The following is an 18885-nucleotide window of genomic DNA, read 5'->3' as shown; positions in this document are numbered from 1 at the left end:
CTGTTGGCAGCAACGAACTGCAGCTCCAGAAAATGCCAAATTTGGTGTTGCTCCAAGCCATGGCTTCCCGATTTTTAAGACATGGCTTGGAGCACCATTTTTTATGGAAAAATGGTTCCAAACAAATGTCTGTTTCCTAGAGCACCATTTTTTCCGATATAGCACTGATGTGACGCCGTTGCTCCAGGAAACGACAATGATGCCAGACAGCCCCCTAAATTTTTCTTAATAATGATAGTGCCTAGTCTACTCTAAAACCCTCTCCCCATTTTCTTCCACATGTTTACTTTCCATCTTCACTTCTCACCACTTATAGTGGTGGCGAGCTACAATCAAGTTTGATACCATTTTTTCTTGTTTTCTCCTAAATAATTGATCGAATATTGATTCCCACTACTCCATCTCGTTCATTTTTTTTTCTCCTTTTATTGTTATTTGTTTTGCATCAAACACCTCCAATGGTGGTTTTTGCAATGAACCAAGGCATTACAAAGTTTATTTTATTTTTTATGTTAAATCTAGCTATATATTGTCTTTAACACTATAAGTTATAAGAAGGGACTTCAATTATATCGAGCAAATGTGGTTTGGGGTCAATTAAACCATGTGAAGCTGGTGTGAGAACATCCATTGACTTGGCAAATTATTGGTAGCAAAGAAAATGTTATTTAATAGGGATAAAACGGTATTTATACATGTTTTTTATGATTATAACAATGAAGGGTAATATTGTCTTTATATTAGCAAAAGCCCATTTTGAACCTCACAATGTTATCAAATAAGTGCTTTTTTCATTAGGATGCGTTTAATTTTGCTCAGATAATTTTACCTTCTTACTAAATAGACTTTCAACTGTAATATATGTAAACACAAATTCTAATAAAGTATATACCTTTTTTATCAAATTTACTTCTTTTTTATTAATGTATTTTTACATCTTATTATCAATATAAATATGCATTGGAAAATGTATTTTCTGTCATTTGTCAATGCATAAATATAATGTTGCCAAATACATGCAAATTTACCGTGAACTGGGATTTACACTCCATTTGTATTATTTCCAAATGCAGCCTTGGAAAAAAGCACCCCGAAAAGTGCCTTACCAAGTGGATTTTAATCACTGCTTATTTTTAAGGCTATGTTCCAAAAATGACCTCAAATCTCAATAACACACAATGTTTTTATACAAAATATGCCCTTTTATGCAAAAAAAAATAAAAAATAAAAACATCAAGACATAAAGGTTTTCACGTTAGAGAAGCCAAAAGGCATAAATGTTTTTTTGGGGGGAGGAGGGTAAAAATTTGATGGAAAAGTTTGAAATGATCTTCTAGCATCTTAAAAAATAAAATAAAATAAGGGTAAAATAGAAAAACCTCCCCTGAGGTTTCAACTTCACAAAAACTTCCCCTGTAATATTGAAAAAACCTGCAGTTATCTCCCTTATGTTATTGTCTTGGATGGAAAACCTTGCCTCATGCATTAGTTTTCAAAAATATCCATTTTACCCCCTTACATCTATCTATCAATTCAGATGGGAATTTACTTTTAATTAAAAATATTTCTTGTTCAAAAGAATAAATCAATTTTACTCTATCAAAAGTTAGGTCTATGAAGTCTAAAGGAGAAATCTGGTATTTTGAATTATATTGAAAATGCCCTAATAAGTTGTAAGAATAATTTCGTAAATGTGAAATCTACATTACTAGAACGAAGATGAAAGGGAGGTAACCGAAGTTTTTGTGAAACCAGAGGGGAGGTTGTTATGATTGTCAGAAAATTCAGGGCAGAGGACTTTATATTTTACCCAATAAACTATTTAGATTAAAAAACCATCCATCCAAACACTATTTACTTCACATATTCTCAAAAAACTTTTTTGAAAAAAAAAATAACTTTCCAAACCCATTCAAATAAGAAAAACACACACAACACTCTAAACACGGCCCAAGGGCCAGGGCCCAGGATCCACGATCATTTTCCAGAAGGTGGAATCTCAGATGTATAAGTGCGGGTGAGGTGAGAACACTGAACCCGGTTACCCGGCCCGAATTTTATTGACTGACGTTGGCACTTCTGGGTTCTGGGCTTCTGGCAACTTCTAGAAATGTCCGGTGTGGTCCAACAACTAGAAACGTGTAAGAATCATCATCTCATATGGAGTTGGAGACCAAAAGCTAAGAACTACCGACCTCCTCGAAGAAAGCCTATAAATTTCCGTCTCTTCTCTCCCGTGAGCAATATCATCGAATACGAAGAGATATATATAAGCTTCTTCCAGTTTTCTTCGGTTCTAAATTCGCTTCCAGCGCCCTTCCTCCCGTGTTGCTCATTCAGATTACACTACACTGTCAAGGTATGCATGATTTTTCTTCTTCTCAACGATTCTTTCTTCTCTCTAGTGCTTTTTTCCTTTCTCTTTTTCTTGATCTAAAATTCTATTCTAGATTTATCGGCTTTTGTTTATGATTTTTGTTTAATCATTTTCCTTTATTTCTTTCTCTTTGGTTTATGTGGTTTTCATCCGCTTGGATGTTCCTTTTATTTCGATTCGAGCTGTGTTTGAATACCTAGGGTTTCCATTTTCTTCTATCGTATATGTGATTCTTTATGGTTTATCGTTTCTATTTATTTCGTCAGGTTTTTTTGTGCAAGACTTATTTCTCTTTTCGCTTTCAGAAGCTTTTGCAATTTACCTGTGTCAACTACTGCAACCTTTTATTTAAGTTCTAAATTTATGAAGATGTCGCGAAGAGAAATTTGATCGTTTTGTTGCCTTTTTAGTTTTTACACTATGAAAATTTCCTCCTTTGTGGTTTAGGGCTTTTGGTTTTCCTGATTGCACAGCCTTGTTTGTCATAGTGGATCTAAATAATAGTCTCTATTTTATGTTCTTCTATATTCCTGCGCTTAGTTTTATTCTTTGATTTGCCAGTTTTGTTGAAATCTCTTTGCTCCCTGTGGTTGCAGATGCAGATCTTTGTTAAGACTCTTACTGGCAAGACCATCACCCTTGAGGTTGAAAGCTCCGACACTATTGACAATGTCAAGGCCAAAATCCAAGACAAGGAAGGAATCCCACCTGACCAGCAGCGGCTTATCTTTGCTGGTAAGCAACTGGAGGATGGCCGAACCTTGGCAGATTACAACATCCAGAAGGAGTCCACCCTCCATCTGGTTCTTCGATTGAGGGGTGGAATGCAAATCTTTGTCAAGACTCTAACCGGGAAAACCATTACTCTGGAGGTTGAGAGTTCTGATACAATCGACAATGTCAAGGCCAAGATCCAAGACAAGGAAGGAATCCCTCCTGATCAGCAGAGACTTATCTTTGCTGGAAAGCAACTTGAAGATGGTAGGACACTGGCTGATTATAACATTCAGAAGGAATCCACTCTCCACCTTGTTCTCCGTCTCAGAGGTGGAATGCAGATATTTGTCAAGACCCTTACTGGGAAAACCATCACACTTGAAGTAGAAAGTTCAGACACCATTGACAATGTTAAGGCTAAGATTCAGGATAAGGAGGGCATCCCACCTGACCAACAGAGGCTCATTTTTGCTGGAAAACAGCTTGAGGATGGTCGTACCTTGGCCGATTACAACATTCAGAAGGAATCCACCCTCCACCTTGTTCTCAGGCTTCGTGGGGGCATGCAAATCTTTGTCAAGACACTAACTGGGAAGACTGTTACTTTGGAAGTGGAGAGCTCTGATACTATCGATAATGTGAAGGCCAAGATCCAAGACAAGGAGGGAATACCACCAGATCAACAGAGGCTTATCTTTGCAGGGAAGCAGCTAGAGGATGGAAGGACCCTAGCTGATTACAATATCCAGAAGGAGTCTACTCTTCACTTGGTCCTCCGTCTGCGTGGCGGTATGCAGATCTTTGTGAAGACTCTTACAGGGAAAACCATAACACTGGAGGTGGAGAGCTCTGACACCATAGACAATGTGAAAGCCAAGATCCAGGACAAAGAGGGCATCCCTCCGGATCAGCAGAGGCTCATCTTTGCTGGGAAGCAACTTGAGGATGGGCGAACGTTGGCGGATTATAATATTCAGAAGGAATCAACCCTCCACCTCGTTCTTCGTCTTCGTGGTGGCATTTGTTGAGGCGTCCTGGACTCTCCTAGTTCCTGGCATGTCTATTCTCTGAAGTTGATTGCTAAATGTTTGATGATACTATGATATGGTCTCTTTTCTTTTTCGTTTGTTCTGATTTCTGAAGAGATTTATATTAGTGGCGTTGATGTCATTTATACTTCGTTAGAAATGTGATAAAATTTTCATTCCCTGAGTTTATGTTTTATCCTGAATGAATGAATTGTTCAAGTTTAGTGGAGTGTCATAGAACTTTGGCAATTGCCTTTTTCGTCTATGTTTAGGTGATATGGTTGAGTTTATTTTGTGAGTGATTGAGATCATTTCAACTTTATTAGTATGCTTTATGATTGTATCGAAGAGTCCCCAAGTGAGGGACAAGAAGCTAGATTTGTAAATCTCTTTAGTTAAAACTTTCAAAATGTCAAATTCTAATATGCTTTCAGGTGTTTATGAAAATGAACAAATTTATGAGATGTGTTACCTTTCTTAGTATCATCCTTTTATCCTTTTTATTGTTATTTTTCTTTTGTGCTCAAAATTCCAACTTCTGTCTGCGGATTTGAGTAGTTGCCTTTCAGAATCTTTACATGTACTAAAGAAAACTTCTCACAAGACGATAAATTCCTATCTTTGAAAGGTATCCTGAGATGGGCTTCTGTTCTGATTGTTCTTCTCAGGTGAAGAGAGAAACAGTAACAATGGTGAGAAATTGCAGCAATGGGTTTTCTCTTTCGTTCAGACAAGGTTTTGGGTTGAAGAATGGAAGGGTGTGCTTTTGGTTCCGTTCTGACTGTTCTTCTCAGATGATGGGAGCATCGGGGGCAATGGGATTTCATGTTTTCAAACGGGGAAGAAGCAACGACAAATGCTGGTTTTCTCTTTCACAAATGGTTCTAGTCCTCTTCATCCTAATTGGCATCATCTTAGCCAACATTTTCGTTTCTTCATTTACTAAAATAAAGTGGGATTATGAAAATGTAAAAGTTCAAATTCCCTCTCTATGGTTCCTTCTTTGTTTTTGTTTTTTTTTTTTTTTTTCCTTTGTCTGTAATGGCGTAGAGGTAACTGAGGAGAGAAAGAAAGAATATAGAAACTTTGAACTCTTCGAAGTCTGGTTCCCAACAATCTATGTTGGAGCCGAAGAAAGCAATTTCTGGCCTACTAAGTCAGAAGACAAACTAGTGATGGAAATCTATGATGGAGCCGAAGAAAGCCATTTCTGGTTTACCAAGTCAGAAGATGAACTAGTGATTGGAAGCCTCTACACCCAGCATCAGAAAATCACTCCACAACTGCAAAAAATTCTGATTCATCTATCCGGTAATCAATAGAACAAACCCCTATGATCAGTTCATATCTTTTCAAGAAAAGTCATCTGTTCGTCTTCAGGTGGTCCAACCTATTATCAGTGGTGGAAGACCAAAAGCAAATATCTCAGATCTCACAAATACAACAAAAATGTCAGAAACCAAATCACGTCGGGGATATCTCTGACCACGAATTTGGAAGAATAAACATTCAAATCTCTAATTGATGAGGGCAGATTTGCCCTCCAACAACGATATTGTGATACATGACAACTCAGAACAACTAGGTGATACTCGGAACCATTTTGGTAACAACTTGCTTTAGCCAAGTTGACAGTGTCCCACCTGGCGGCCTGGCATAGGCACGATTTGGCGGCCTGGCCCTGGTGTGAGTTGGCAGCCTGGCATAGGCACGAGCTGGCAGCCTGGTCTAGGCACGACCTGGTGGCCTGGCACAGGCACCAACTTGGCGACCTACGAGACGTTCTCACTGACAAATTCGGCATGCATATCCTAATACTCCCACGATCCTTGGAAGTTAGCCCACGTGTCGAACGATCCGAAGGGTGGTCAACGTGCATGGCGGTTTCCTCCAGGAATCTCGAACCACTTAGACGACATCGCAGAAATCTCATATTTTGTGATTTTTAGCTCATAGTCAGTCTACTATGAGAGTTTTGACTTAAGCATCGGAGCGACCTTGCCGGGTTAACCACCCTGGGTCCTCTGACATTTGGTTCCTTGTAGGTCCCTAAAGAGCAACGAAGCTCATCAATCCATCTCGTCGCCAAGCTACTCGGCACCTGGTCAGCCCGGCACCTCATAGGCATCTCGACACCTGGGCAACTCGGTACCTGGTGAGCTCGACACCTAGGCAGCCCGGCACCTCATAGGCACCTCGGCACTATAGTCAGCTCGCCACCTAGCCTGCCTAGCTGGACTCAGCTCGGCAATCAAAGTTCTCCACTTCGACCTGAGTCATCGACCACTTGGAAGCAGACCAAATGATTTGGTTCTTAGCACAAAAAATTGGCCATCACCAAAAATCGATCCATCATTTCCCACAGATGACACCAATTGATGGATCGATTTTTTGTGCTAAGTACCTTGTCATTTGGTCTGCTTCCAAGTGGCCGATGACTCAGGCCTAAGTGGAGAACATTGGCTACCGAGCTGAGTCGAGCTGGGCAGGCTAGGTGGTGAGCTGACTATAGTGCTGAGCTGCCTATGAGGTGCCAGGCTGACCAGGTGCCGAGCTGACCAGGTACCGAGCTACCTAGGTGCCGAGCTGCCTGTGAGGTGTCGGGCTGACCAGGTGTCGAGCTAACTCGGCGAGGTCCGCTCCGATGCTTAAGTCAGTACTCTCATAGTAGACTGCGAGCTAAAAATCACAAAGTATGAGAGCTAGAATTTGTTTACTTGCTTACTTGCTCACTTGCTATTGGGGTAGGTGCCTTTATATAGGCATTGTTTGGCGTGAGTTTCACGCACCATATCCGAGATTTTTGCGAGGTCGTCTAAGTGGTTCGAGATTCTTGGAGGTAACCCTCATGCACGTTGACCACCCTTTGGATCGTTCGGCACGTGGGCCAATTTCCAAGGATCGTGGGAGTGTTAGGATATGCATGTCGAAGTGTCGGTGAGCACGTTTCGTAGGTCACCAGGTCGGCGCTTAGGTTAGGCCGCCAGGTCATGCCTGGGCCTGGCCGCCAGGTGGGACACCACCAACTTAGCTAAGGCAAGTTATTTCCAAAGTGGTTCCGGGTGTCACCTAGTTGTTCTGAGGTGCCACGTGTCACAATATCATTGGAGGGTCAAATCCGCCCTCATTAGGAAACACAACAAAAAGCTAAGTTCTCATCCTCTAAAAGGCTAAGTCCTCACTTTTTAGAAACTAAAACTCTCGCTTTATAGTTTCCATTTTTTATGAATTCAAAGACTATGCAGGAAGTTGATAGCTAACAGACTAAGCAGCTCTACCAACTTTATTTAATCTCCGATAAAGCCTCATCAATCATCTTCGTGAGGTACCCTCTACAAAGATGAGCTCTTCGTGGCTTCTGCCGGAGTAAGCGGCCAACAGATTGCATGGACGCCCCTGCCGGTCGAGCCTTCTAAGGATCCTGTGCGAGCTAGTGACCTAAAGTCAGTAGTGCTGCCCCCCGTAAGTCGAGCTCCTAGTAGCTTCTTGTAGGAGTGGGTTACCGACGTCACTAATGAGGTTGATGCAATGCAGTCATAGCTCTAAGGCGCCAACCTGGCAGCCCAGACGCAGTCTGGCCCTTTTGCAGCCTTGCAGCCTGGCACATGCGCCGACTTGGCAGCCTAGCATGGGCACCGACCTAGCACCCTGGCCCAGGTGCGAATAGGCAAACTGATAAAAGACTTTGGCACCACATAAGACCCAGTCACCTCTTCGGCATGCGCAAAATCAAAGATCAAGGAGAGTGGACTACAAGTCGCTCCTAGAGCCTAAGGATTAAAATACCACATAAGACCCAATCGCCTCTTCGGCCTGGGCAAAATCAAAGATCAAGGAGAGTCGACTACGAGTCACTCCCAGAGCCTAAGGGCTAAAATACCACATAAGACCCAGTCGCCTCTTCCGCATGGTAAAAATCAAGGAGCGAACTGCGAGTCGCTCCCAGAGCCTAAGGAATTGAATCAATGCTTACGAGCTCATCGAATTATTCATTCCGGGCCAAAAGGAGAAATCTACTCCCTTCGCCGAGTTACTTTCGGCTTGGGAGTGGGGGGGCAAATGATGAGGGCGGATTTGGCCCTCCAATGATATTGTGACACATGGCACCTCAAAACAACTAGGTGACACCCGGAACTACTTTGGCAACAACTTGCCTTAGCTAACTTGATGGTGTCCCACCTGGCAGCCTGGCACAGGCACGACCTGGCGGCCAGGCCCAGGCGTGACCTAGCGGCCTGGCCGAGGCGCTGATCTAGCGACCTAGCCCAGGCTTCGACCTGGCGGCCTACAAGACGTGCTCACCGACAAATTCGGCATGCATGTCCTAACACTCCCACGATCCTTGGAAGTTGGCCCACGTGCCGAACGATCCGGAGGGTGGTCAACGTGCACGACGGTTACCTCTAGGAATCTCAAACTACTTAGATGACCTCGTAGAAATCTTGGATATAGTGCGTGAAGCCCACACCAAACAATGCCTATATAAAGGCACCAACCCCAATAGCAAGTGAGCAAGTAAGCAAATTCTAGCTCTCATACTTTGTGATTTTTAGCTCGCAGTTAGTCTACTATGAGAGTACTGACTTAAGCATCGGAGCGACCTCGCCGGGTTAGCCACCCCGGGTCCTCTGACATTTGGTTCCTTGCAGGTCCCTAAAGAGCAACGAAGCTCATCAATCCAGCTCACCGCCAGGCTGCTCGGTACCTGGTCATCCCGACACCTCACTGGCAGCTTGGCACCTGGGCAACTCGGTACCTGGTTAGCTCGGCACCTAGGCAGCTCGGCACCTCACAAGCAGCTCAGCACCTGGTCAGCCCGACACCTCATAGGCAGCTCGGCACTATAGTCAGCTCGCCACCTAGCCTGCCCAGCTCGATTCAACTCGGCAGCCAAAGTTCTCCACTTCGGCATGAGTCATTGGCCATTTAGAAGTAGACCAAATGACGAGGTACTTAGCACAAAAAAGTTGGCCATCACCAAAAATCGATCAATCACTAATGAAAATAACAATAAAAAAATCAAAGAAACATTTCTCTCTTTCCTTCTTCTTCTTCTATAAGAACGCGATGAAGAAGAAAGAAGAAGAGGAGGAAGGAGAGCATGTAAAGGAGAGAAAATAAAATGAATGGCCAGCAATTGGATCATGGACCCAAGAAGAACTGAACAGGAGTTGCAGTTTTGGAGATCGAGAGTAGCAGCATTATCCCACGCCATTAGTGAGCAAGAGAGCAAGCGTACAGGAGAACGAAGAGGGGTAATTTCAGGATATTGTAAAATGGGTCGAACATAAGAACAGTTAAAATAGTAAATTAGTAACGTCCGTTAGTCAAGTTATCATTATCTCACTGACATGGCGAGTTTTAAACGTTTTAAGAAGTTATAGTGAATTTAAATGGTGAGTTTTGGACGTTTTAAAAAGTTATGATGAGTTTAAGAGAATTCGTAATAAGTGATGGTGGATTTTAGACAATTTCCCACAAAAATATTCTCACTTCTAAGATTTTGGATTGGCTAATTAAGGTTGACTAAATTGAATGCAAATTTTGCATTTTGATTTATATTTGCACTATAAATATGAATAGCAGTCCAATACAAAGTAGAAAAATGAACACATGATCTAATAGTTGAGATGGTTACTTGGTGGTGTTTTTTCAAATATGGACGTGTAGGATCAAAATCATGGGCCTGTTTGGTTTGTTGCCAAGTTCTGCCATGCCCTGCCCTAAACAAAACTTTATTCTAACAACAAATAGGAATAAAAGAAAAAATTTGGAAGAAATGAAAAATGTTATTTGCTTTTAACTACCAAAAAAACAGAGGTACCATTAAAAAATAGAGGAATTTTCAAAATTGCTTTTGGTTCAAGAATTGACCAAAATATTTCTCAACACGTTTCTTGCTTGGTGTTTCATGTTTTTTAAACCCAAAATCATGAGTCCGACTTGACCTTGTTTTCATGAAATTTGAACATATGCAAGAAATTTTTATAAAAAGAAATCGGTGGGTCCCACTTGACATTGTTTTATAAAATTTGAAAGATACAGAGAACCTTTTATTATAAAAAAAAGAAAAATTAATGGATCTCACATGAAAAATGTAAATGTATATGAGATTCAAATATAGAATGGACGAAAGAATTGTTCTCTATTTTTTTTTTTATATATATTTTTACTTTTTGGTATTGGATGTTTTCTGTTTTGTTTCCATTGTTAGCATATCTCTGGTGTTTACTAGTGAAACATGTATATAGATAGGCAGTATTGGTAGGGTACTGTAATGCGTTTTGTTTGGTTTGAAGGAAAAAGTAGGGAAAAGAAAGGAAAGGTAAGGAAATGTATACAAGATTTATGAAAATTTCCCTAACTTTCCTTTCCTTTTCATACTTTTTCCTTCAAACCAAACACAGCATTAAAGATCCCCTGCAAATAATTTTTGTTATCTAAAAACTTATCTTCCATCATCTTGCTGTTAGTGACCATTGATGGAAGTTGTGCAGTTAGGCCATTAATTACTTTTTATGACTAGTTTAACCTTAATATTTTGTTAAACAATAGTTAGGAAACAAGTAAAAAAATAGGAAAAAAAATCATTTCTAGATGCTGCGGGAAGAGTCTTCCATCGTGCCCCCTAATTGCATTTTCGGTAAAAAAAAATAAAAATAAAAAAGTGATGAACCCCCCAAATCTCAGATAGAGGGAAAGTATGATAAATTTTATTATTGCACAATTCTGTTTTTGGTAAACTTAAAGAGAGGGATAATATATAAAATTTACAATGGTAATTCATCTCCTAATCATGGTTTTGAAAATTGGATTGGACCGGATGGTCAAACTGGTTGACCTATGAACCATCTAGGTAATCGGTTCTTTTTCACCCTAAAACCGCTTTTGGGCCAAAAAAAAACATTGGCTTGGTCAGTAACCTATTGACCTGGGCGATCAAACCACTGATCCAGACAATGATTTTTGGTCTTTTTATTTTAATTATTTTTTTTTTAAATCAGAATGAACCTTCTATTTGAACCGAACAGTCAGACCATTCGACCTGAGAGTCACCAAAACAATTATGTACCCAGTCCTTTATGGTAGATCTTTGATAGATGAAGGTTTTCAAATGTTAGAATAAGTGTAAAAGAAATGCGGAAAAAGGTGATCAAGTTTTTAGATAAGCAATCATTATTTATTTATATATTTTTATTTTTTTATTTGATATTATATGTTAGAGGTGATAGAAAATTAGGGAAATAAGAGAGTACACTGTGCACATTAAGTTTAATAGATTTTATTTAGGTAAATTTCTTAAACTACCCTTATGGTTTACCTAATTGACTAATTATACCTTTATTGTTTGAAAATTGATTGACGCTACCCCTAGTGTGTCTCACAATTGACTAACTATATCCTTACTGTTTGAAAATTGACTGGTGCTACCCCTTATTGTATCTAACAATTGATTAACTCTATTCTTACCGTTAACCTTCATCAGAACCAGTGCAAAATGCCTAAACTGCCCTTTTATGGTCCAAAATATTCAGTCTTGCAATGGCGTCCAGAGCCTTGCGGCTTAAAAAATGCAAAGCTCAAAGATAATCCTACAACAAGACCGTGAAGACAGTCTTCAGTCTAGTGGAATCTCTCAAGTTTTCTTTCGATCCCGGGCCCCTAACAATCGAACATAGGTGGCCTCCTCTATCGATTGATCAACGACGAAATCAAGAGCTGTCGCTGCAACTTGGATGGTCAGTTTCAATTGGAAAGGGGAGACGAAACATAGGAGAATAGAGAGAGGAGGAGGAAAGAAGAGGGGAGAATGGTCGGGTGATCCTGCCGCTGGGTGGAGCTACTAGGCAGTGCCACCGCTGTCGCCCAGAGGAAGAAGAGAGAGAAAGAGATTGAAGTTCAGAGGGGGTTGCCGCAGCCATCACCCAGAGGAAGAAGAGACAGAAAGAAAGATCAGAGTTCAGAGGGGGTTGCCGCCACTGCCCCTGTTCAATTCACTCGTTCTCTACTTCTTCAACAAAGCACCCCCACTATTGAAGAAGAAAGAGAATGAAGCCAAAAAGTTCATTGTGAGGAGCTCCAATGGAGAGCACTTTGAGGTCAACAAGGCCATTGCCCTTCAATCTGAGATGATCAAGCAAATGGCCAAAGATGGTTGGTCGAAGAAGAAACCCCACTGAAAAAGAAAGATTAATAGATACTCTTGTGAATAAAAAATTTGAAAGATACCAGTAGCAAACAATAGAGATTGGCTTTAATTTTCTTTTTATTCTTTTTTTGGTTCTTGATTGTGAAAATATCGACAGATGCTTTAATTTATTTTTGGTTTCTTTGTTCTTTTATATAGTGTGGATATGGTGCAATTGCTCCCCGATGATCTGGTGTTGACGAAGACGTGGGAGGAAGATAGAGGGAAGAAAGAGAGAGAGAGAGAGAGAGAGAGGTCGGAGGAGGAAGGGTGTATCGGGTTGAGAGGAAGGGGACAAGGGTAGCATTGGTTTTAAAAAATTTTAAACGCCATGCGTTGTCACGTGTTTACGGGTTTTGACAGAATATTAATGGATGTTAATGATAAGGGTAGAGTTAGTCAATTGTCAGAAACAATAGGGGTAGCATTAATCAATTTTCAAACAGTAAGGGTGCACTTAGTCAATTAACTAAACCATAGAGATAGTTTAAGAAATTTACAAATTTTTATGTAAAAGGATAAGCAAAGGGATTGAATGAGCTTAGTCAATTAACTTTCCTTTCATCTGAGGATTCTCATAATCCAAGTGTGTTACTTCCTTTCGTGACCCATTTAACCAACGTGGCATGGTGATGTTATCATTTAGCGGGCATGCTTTTATTAAACCAACGTGACACCTTATCACGTGTGTAACTTAAAGACACACGTGTAACCGATATTTATTTATAGTCTATAGTGATCTCACGTTTCTGTAATGGTCTGGCATTCGTCGTAACTCCTAGCATGTTCGAAGTTCATCGCAAATCTGCATGCATCCGAAGTTCATCGCAAAACCGTATGTGTCTAAAGTTCATCGTGAGTTCACAATAGCCAAAGTTTATCATGACTCGACTCGAATATGAGTTTGTTGCAATCGTGCGATGAGTCATATATTCATCGAAGACATTCGATGAGTTATAAGTTCATCGTAAGCAACCGATAAATTGTAAACTCATCGCAAGCATCCATGTGATATCAATTCAGTGTCCTTTGTATTTTGATGGTCTGAGCAACCACTATATACCTACAACCGAGTTATTACTCGTGGATAAAGCGATTATTATGCATATTATCTTTGGGTTTGGGCTAAAACAATGTTATACCAGAATTATCCATACTACAATTTTGATAAATAAAATATACTCAAACTATTTTTTTTTGTAAAAGATTTAAACCTCCTTTGAGGTTTATGTTAAATACTAAGACCTTTCTTTTATTTTCAAAATATACTAACACCTCCTTTATTGAGTGATGTCATAGAACAAATACCTTCCTTCTGTTAGCTAATTGTTAATAATTGGTTGCATGTGAGTTCGTGTGCGGTTAAATTTTATTAAATATTTTTAAAAACTCAATATTGTCCCTCTATACCATACTCATGATTTGGGTTTCTAAGAAGGAAAAAATCAAAATGAATAGAGATGAAGGAAAAGAAGACAGGAAGAGAGAGAGAGAACAAGCACCGATTAATAGGAGTACGATTCAGTACTCTGTTTATTTTATGCAGATTTGGCTTTCATGGAGAATGAAAATCCTTTTTCCGATGAATATTCAATTAAAATCTGAGGCAAGAAATTTTACAGAGGCAAGTTCTTATAGAGCTTGTCATCAATCACTCAATGCACGTTGATGTGTTTAAATTAGAAAATGCAGTGCAAGAAAATAATATGTGCTTTTATCACCATTGCTTTGCCTTCGCTGTTTTAGCCTAGCTAGTCCAGGTTTAGTCTTTTGAATAGTTTCATAAGAGAAATCTAAAGTTTTCATTCTCTAGCAACCTCCCATTTATTGAAGGCCATGTGGTACTCTTGGAAAATTTGAAGGATAATAAAGGATAAAAGTGCCTTTTTATCAATTATGTTAAATATAACAGCATCTTATTTATATAGGAGGTTTAAGTCCTATTAAAAATTAGAGGGGAGGTATAAGTATTTATGACAAACCCCAAGGGAGGTTTAAGTCTTTTGCCCTTTTTGGTAACAATATACTGAAAATATGATTGTTCATAAGTCCGATCAAGGCGATCAATCTAATATCAAAAAAAGAAAAAAAAAATCAAACCGGTCAATCTGAGTTGGTCAGTTTTTAACTATTTTCGATGGGATTTGGTTCATGCATTATGCTAATTCGAGGCGTTGGGTTGGTTTCGATTTGAACATGACTCAATTATAGATATATATTAATATTTTATATTTAAAATTTTTAATATGGAAAAATGAAAAATCCTCTTTGTTTTAATTTAAAATATTTTATATTTAAATTTACTAGTTACTCTGCATCACAAATTATTGCCTTCTTTAGCTTATACATTTTAATTTTATCTGTTGAAAGGAGATCATCTTCAATAGTGCAGAGTCCTCTCACAGGGGTAAGAAAATTCAACAATATAATGATTAGTGACTGGTTTTCATACAATCCTTTTCTTGTAGAACAAGGGGCAAGGGCTACTTGTGAGATCAAAAGTGAAAAATCTTTGTTTTTTTTTTTTTGAAAATACTCCATTTGTTTAATGGAAGTGTATATGGCTTTTTATCAGTGATAGGGGGATATGTAAATGGAAAAATAGAAGGGAGGGTTAACCAAGGCTAGCATTTTTGGGTGGTTGGCATAACTTGGGTGTATACCATTATTTCTCAGAGATGTTAATAAAATTTAGTTTTACTGACAAAAACATGACATGGTTTTAGAAAAAATGTTTGTAGTATTTTATATGGAGTGGATTTTTTTGTCTGATTTTGGTAATTATGGCTGCTGATATATATAGGTTGTACAAGTTTCTTTTTTGGATAAAGAGATCTTTTATACAGTATTGATACCTTATATACAGTTCTTCAGTTAAGATGATAGTTTTTACTATTCTATTGTTTTCTTTTGGGTTTTGGCCAATTCACTATGATTCAGAGTTGTTATATAGAAAAAGATCTTGTATAGTAATTTTGCCTTAAATTAAAATCACTGAATTTGATGCATCAATTTAGAAGAGTGATCCATTGCTAGGTGCAATGGTAAGATCTCAGGCTGGCTCCCATGAGAATGCTTGTTTGAGACAAATGCTGAAGGTTACCCCTCCTCTGAGCCTGGATCAGTAGGATCATTATTAGCTAATGGTCCTTTAGAAAAGAATGTGAATTAGATCAAACCCAGGTCCCACAGTAGTAATCTTAGGCAACCTGAGATCATGTATGTGATGCACTAGATTCTTACTTTTCTTTTTCTCATTTTGTCATTTCATTACGAACTTGTCTAGTGGAAGGCATTGCTTGTTCAATAATCTTGCTACAGCTCCAAGTAGCAAATGGCCAACTCTTATATTATTGAGGCCTGAGGGCCTCATATTTTTATTAAAAAGTAAGCAAAAGAATTAATCTTAAAATGATGGAATATGGAAAAAGATTACTATTGCTGATAGCATTATTTAATGTCTTGTTTACTTTGAACCTAGTATTGTAATTCAAAATAATGAGAAAACTCAATTAATAATATGGTATTTAATGCACTCTTTACTTGAAAAGGAAAAATGCCAAGGAGGATGGATCTAATTACCTGATGCTGCTTTTGTATTAGGTAAGGGGCCATTGCTTGGTGCAATTAATGGTGAAATTTGAGGCTGATAAGTGTGAGAACACAGGTTCAAATATGAGAGCCAACACTGGAAAATTTGCCAAAGGTAATTAATTAGACCCTGGATATCACTTCATGGCATGATATAGTTTATTAATCATACATGTAGTGGATGCATGCCTATAGCTTCATTACAAACTGCTCTAGCTGTCTGCCCTACATATTATCTATCATTTGAAGGATTTTTTTATGCCATGTTTCTTTAATCTCAGTGTTGTCTTGATAAGAGTTTTTAGCTTTGAGAAATCTCCAAGACATGATTCTTATGTTCCCAAGTTTGAGCAGAAACTGGTAGGTGTGTATGATAGATTTGGGAACACCTTGCTCAAGAGGTTGAAGTTACACCACCCCCACCCCCCCACCCCCCTGCTCCAATCTCTACAGAAAAATCTTAGCAGCTGTCTGTGCTGGAGGAGAAAATTAAGAACCTGTTGAAGCAAGCAGAGGCACTGATGAGGAAGGTGCTACAGTAATGCCTATCCATCCCTTCCTTTCTAAATGCAGTTTATATAGTATGACTCATTTGGAGATCGAAGACAGCATTGGCTCAACCATGCACAGAATGACAAGGTCTTCTTGATGCGCTTACACAGGAGAAGAAGATGGCACTTTGTGAGATCTGTGGTTGGTTCTTTCCTAGTAGAACGGGACAGATTCCGAGAGTGGAGTGGAAGAGCAAGCAGGGATGGATAGGAATCACCATGGAAATGGAAGAAGAGACTGGGGTAGGCACAGGTATCGCGATCGAAATGGAACAAGTATGGACAGGCGTGAAACTGTGAAAGGGGCCGAGAGAGAGAGAAGCAGATCATCAAAGAAGCCCAGTCCACACAAGTTACTGGATAGTGTAGATAGATGACTGGTTTTTGAAATCAAACGAGGGTAGACATTTTCTAATCTCAGACTTCTTTTCTCAATGTGCGCTTTCGACTTTCGAGTCCCAAGTAAAAATGTCATTTTTTACAAGTATACCATCTCCCTGTGTATTGGTATAGTCAAAATAAATCAGGTTTAACAAAATCAAATGGAGATGCGGGGTATCGATCCCCGCACCTCTCGCATGCTAAGCGAGCGCTCTACCATCTGAGCTACATCCCCTTTGTTACTGCCTTTATAAACTTGGCATATCTTATATACTTTTCCATCCATGTCAACGTTTGATAAGCTTGGATCAAGGTTCAAAGTATCAACATATGGGCCGATGGCTTTCCGACACATTCCATTAGTCATGCTACATTGAAACTTTAATGTAGCATTGAGGTAAAAGGTCTCATTTATAAGCTGGGCATCAACCAATGGGCCGCTGCAACTTTAATGATAATAATAGAAGTCAGCTACATTGAAACTCCACTAGCCCAAACCAAAGATCCAGCACTATCCCTGATGATGAAACCAGTGGTGACTTGGCATAACCTTCGAGAGATGGCAGAATTAGAGTTTAATTTCAGAAAACCAGTAGCTGGCTTAAACAAGACACCACCCCATGCTATTGGGCCGTTGTAGAAGTCAGACTAGGCCCATACTTAGAGATCTCATGCCAAAGTAAATGGATTTCAAGACTTCCATAGAAGCTAGTACATGATAGCTTTAATAGAGATCTTGCTTCTAGTTTCTTCTCTATCACCGCTTGCACCAACAAATCACGAGTTAACCCAATCGGCCACATGTTCCCATTCTAACTCATCGGTCCTAATCAAGTAACGGATTCCAAAACAATCTACTTTGGCAAATGGCAGAATAAAATTAAGCATGTAAACAAGTGATTCTAAACTATCATTGCATTGCAGACATTGAGTCTTTCATATTCAAGTCCCTCTCTTTTAATCGGGCATTCACTGGAATTGAGTTATATATGCTTGTTTCTCCATAAGAAATGAAAGATATTAAGAGTAACTTTGAGTTTTCACATTTCCTTCCACACAAGGTGTAGATGGGGAAGTAAGGTGATGTAAGGTGGTCTACTTGAAAGACGACGGTAGATGGTTGTGTAAGGAGGCTGAAAGAAATTGCAGGGGAGCTTTAATTAAGGTTGTAAGGGAGCTGAGAGCTTGAACTGGTAGGGCTTATGCAGGGGGTGATGATCTTCTGGTTGGTAAGTCTTTTTAGAAAGATCTTCTAGTAGTCTGACAGTTAAAAGTCGCATTGAATTTTGGCATGAAGATCTGTACAGCCCGATGCTAGTTTCGAAGTTAGTTTAGCTATCATGTGTCTTTTCATTTGAAACTTCCCAAAATCAGCCCAAAATGGGCTTCTTGCGTCTTTTCAGTGCACCAACTTTTGGCGGTTAGATCTGTTATGAACCAAACAGAAAAAGACCGTGGTGTGGTCTGCCCGGCTTGTAGATAGTTCAAAGACCATGCAAAAAAACATGCCAAATGGGGCCTAATATATTAAACAAGCATAGGAGATCTCTTGGCTTTAGGGGGCTTTTTGGCATGTTAATATATAGTTGTTCTTTTCATCCAATAGGCCATCAAGGTATTTGTTTGATCTATAATGAAAAAAAAAATTATGATTTTAAAATATCTATTGTCTCTTCTCATTAATTTCATTAATTAATAACCCTCTTTCTCATTAAATTCGTTTTGTTAGTAAAACTACAAATTAGCAATAGCAAGATTCAAACCCAAGATATTATGCTTTAAGAACTAGAGGTTCACCACTAAGTCATGCCCGTTTGCTTGCTATTTGTTTAAGCATTTTTATTTTTAAGTAATTCTTTTCTTTTTCTTAGTGTATGCTTATCAATAAATGTTAGAATTAATTATTAAAATTTATGTATTAATAAATATTAAGATAAATTATATTGATTATTTAAAACTAATGTATATCAATATAAATTTTAGTTTTTTTTTTGTTTTTTCACGTTTTAGTTATTCCATCATTTGTCAATAGTTACTAAGTGTGTCTTGATA

The 18885-nt window shown here is 39.0% G+C and overlaps 1 protein-coding gene and 1 non-coding gene across 2 annotated transcripts; one reads left to right on the top strand and one right to left on the bottom strand.

Annotated features, from left to right (window-relative positions):
* The first annotated feature begins 2163 nt into the window (after positions 1–2163).
* On the top strand, positions 2164–5112 carry LOC104607002 (polyubiquitin-like). Its single transcript, XM_010272489.3, has 3 exons — positions 2164–2359; positions 2974–4148; positions 4791–5112. The coding sequence occupies exon 2, from the start codon at positions 2974–2976 to the stop codon at positions 4120–4122; it is 1149 nt and encodes a 382-aa protein (XP_010270791.1). The 5' UTR covers positions 2164–2359; the 3' UTR covers positions 4123–4148; positions 4791–5112.
* An 11883-nt stretch (positions 5113–16995) lies between these two features.
* TRNAA-AGC (transfer RNA alanine (anticodon AGC)) lies at positions 16996–17068 on the bottom strand. The gene has a single exon. It is a non-coding gene; the product is annotated as a tRNA-Ala (tRNA).
* Positions 17069–18885: the final 1817 nt, after the last annotated feature.

The sequence above is a fragment of the Nelumbo nucifera genome, chromosome 4 (assembly GCF_055504915.1).
Source record: "Nelumbo nucifera cultivar China Antique chromosome 4, China Antique-T2T, whole genome shotgun sequence".
NCBI lineage: Eukaryota > Viridiplantae > Streptophyta > Magnoliopsida > Proteales > Nelumbonaceae > Nelumbo > Nelumbo nucifera.
Note: the sequence above shows the minus strand (reverse complement) of the source record. Positions and strands in the feature narration are given on the sequence as shown.

What these genes read in the sequence shown, in the direction of transcription:
- LOC104607002 (XM_010272489.3), top strand. Translation starts at nt 2,974, where the DNA reads ATGCAGATCTTTGTTAAGACTCTTACTGGCAAGACCATCACCCTTGAG.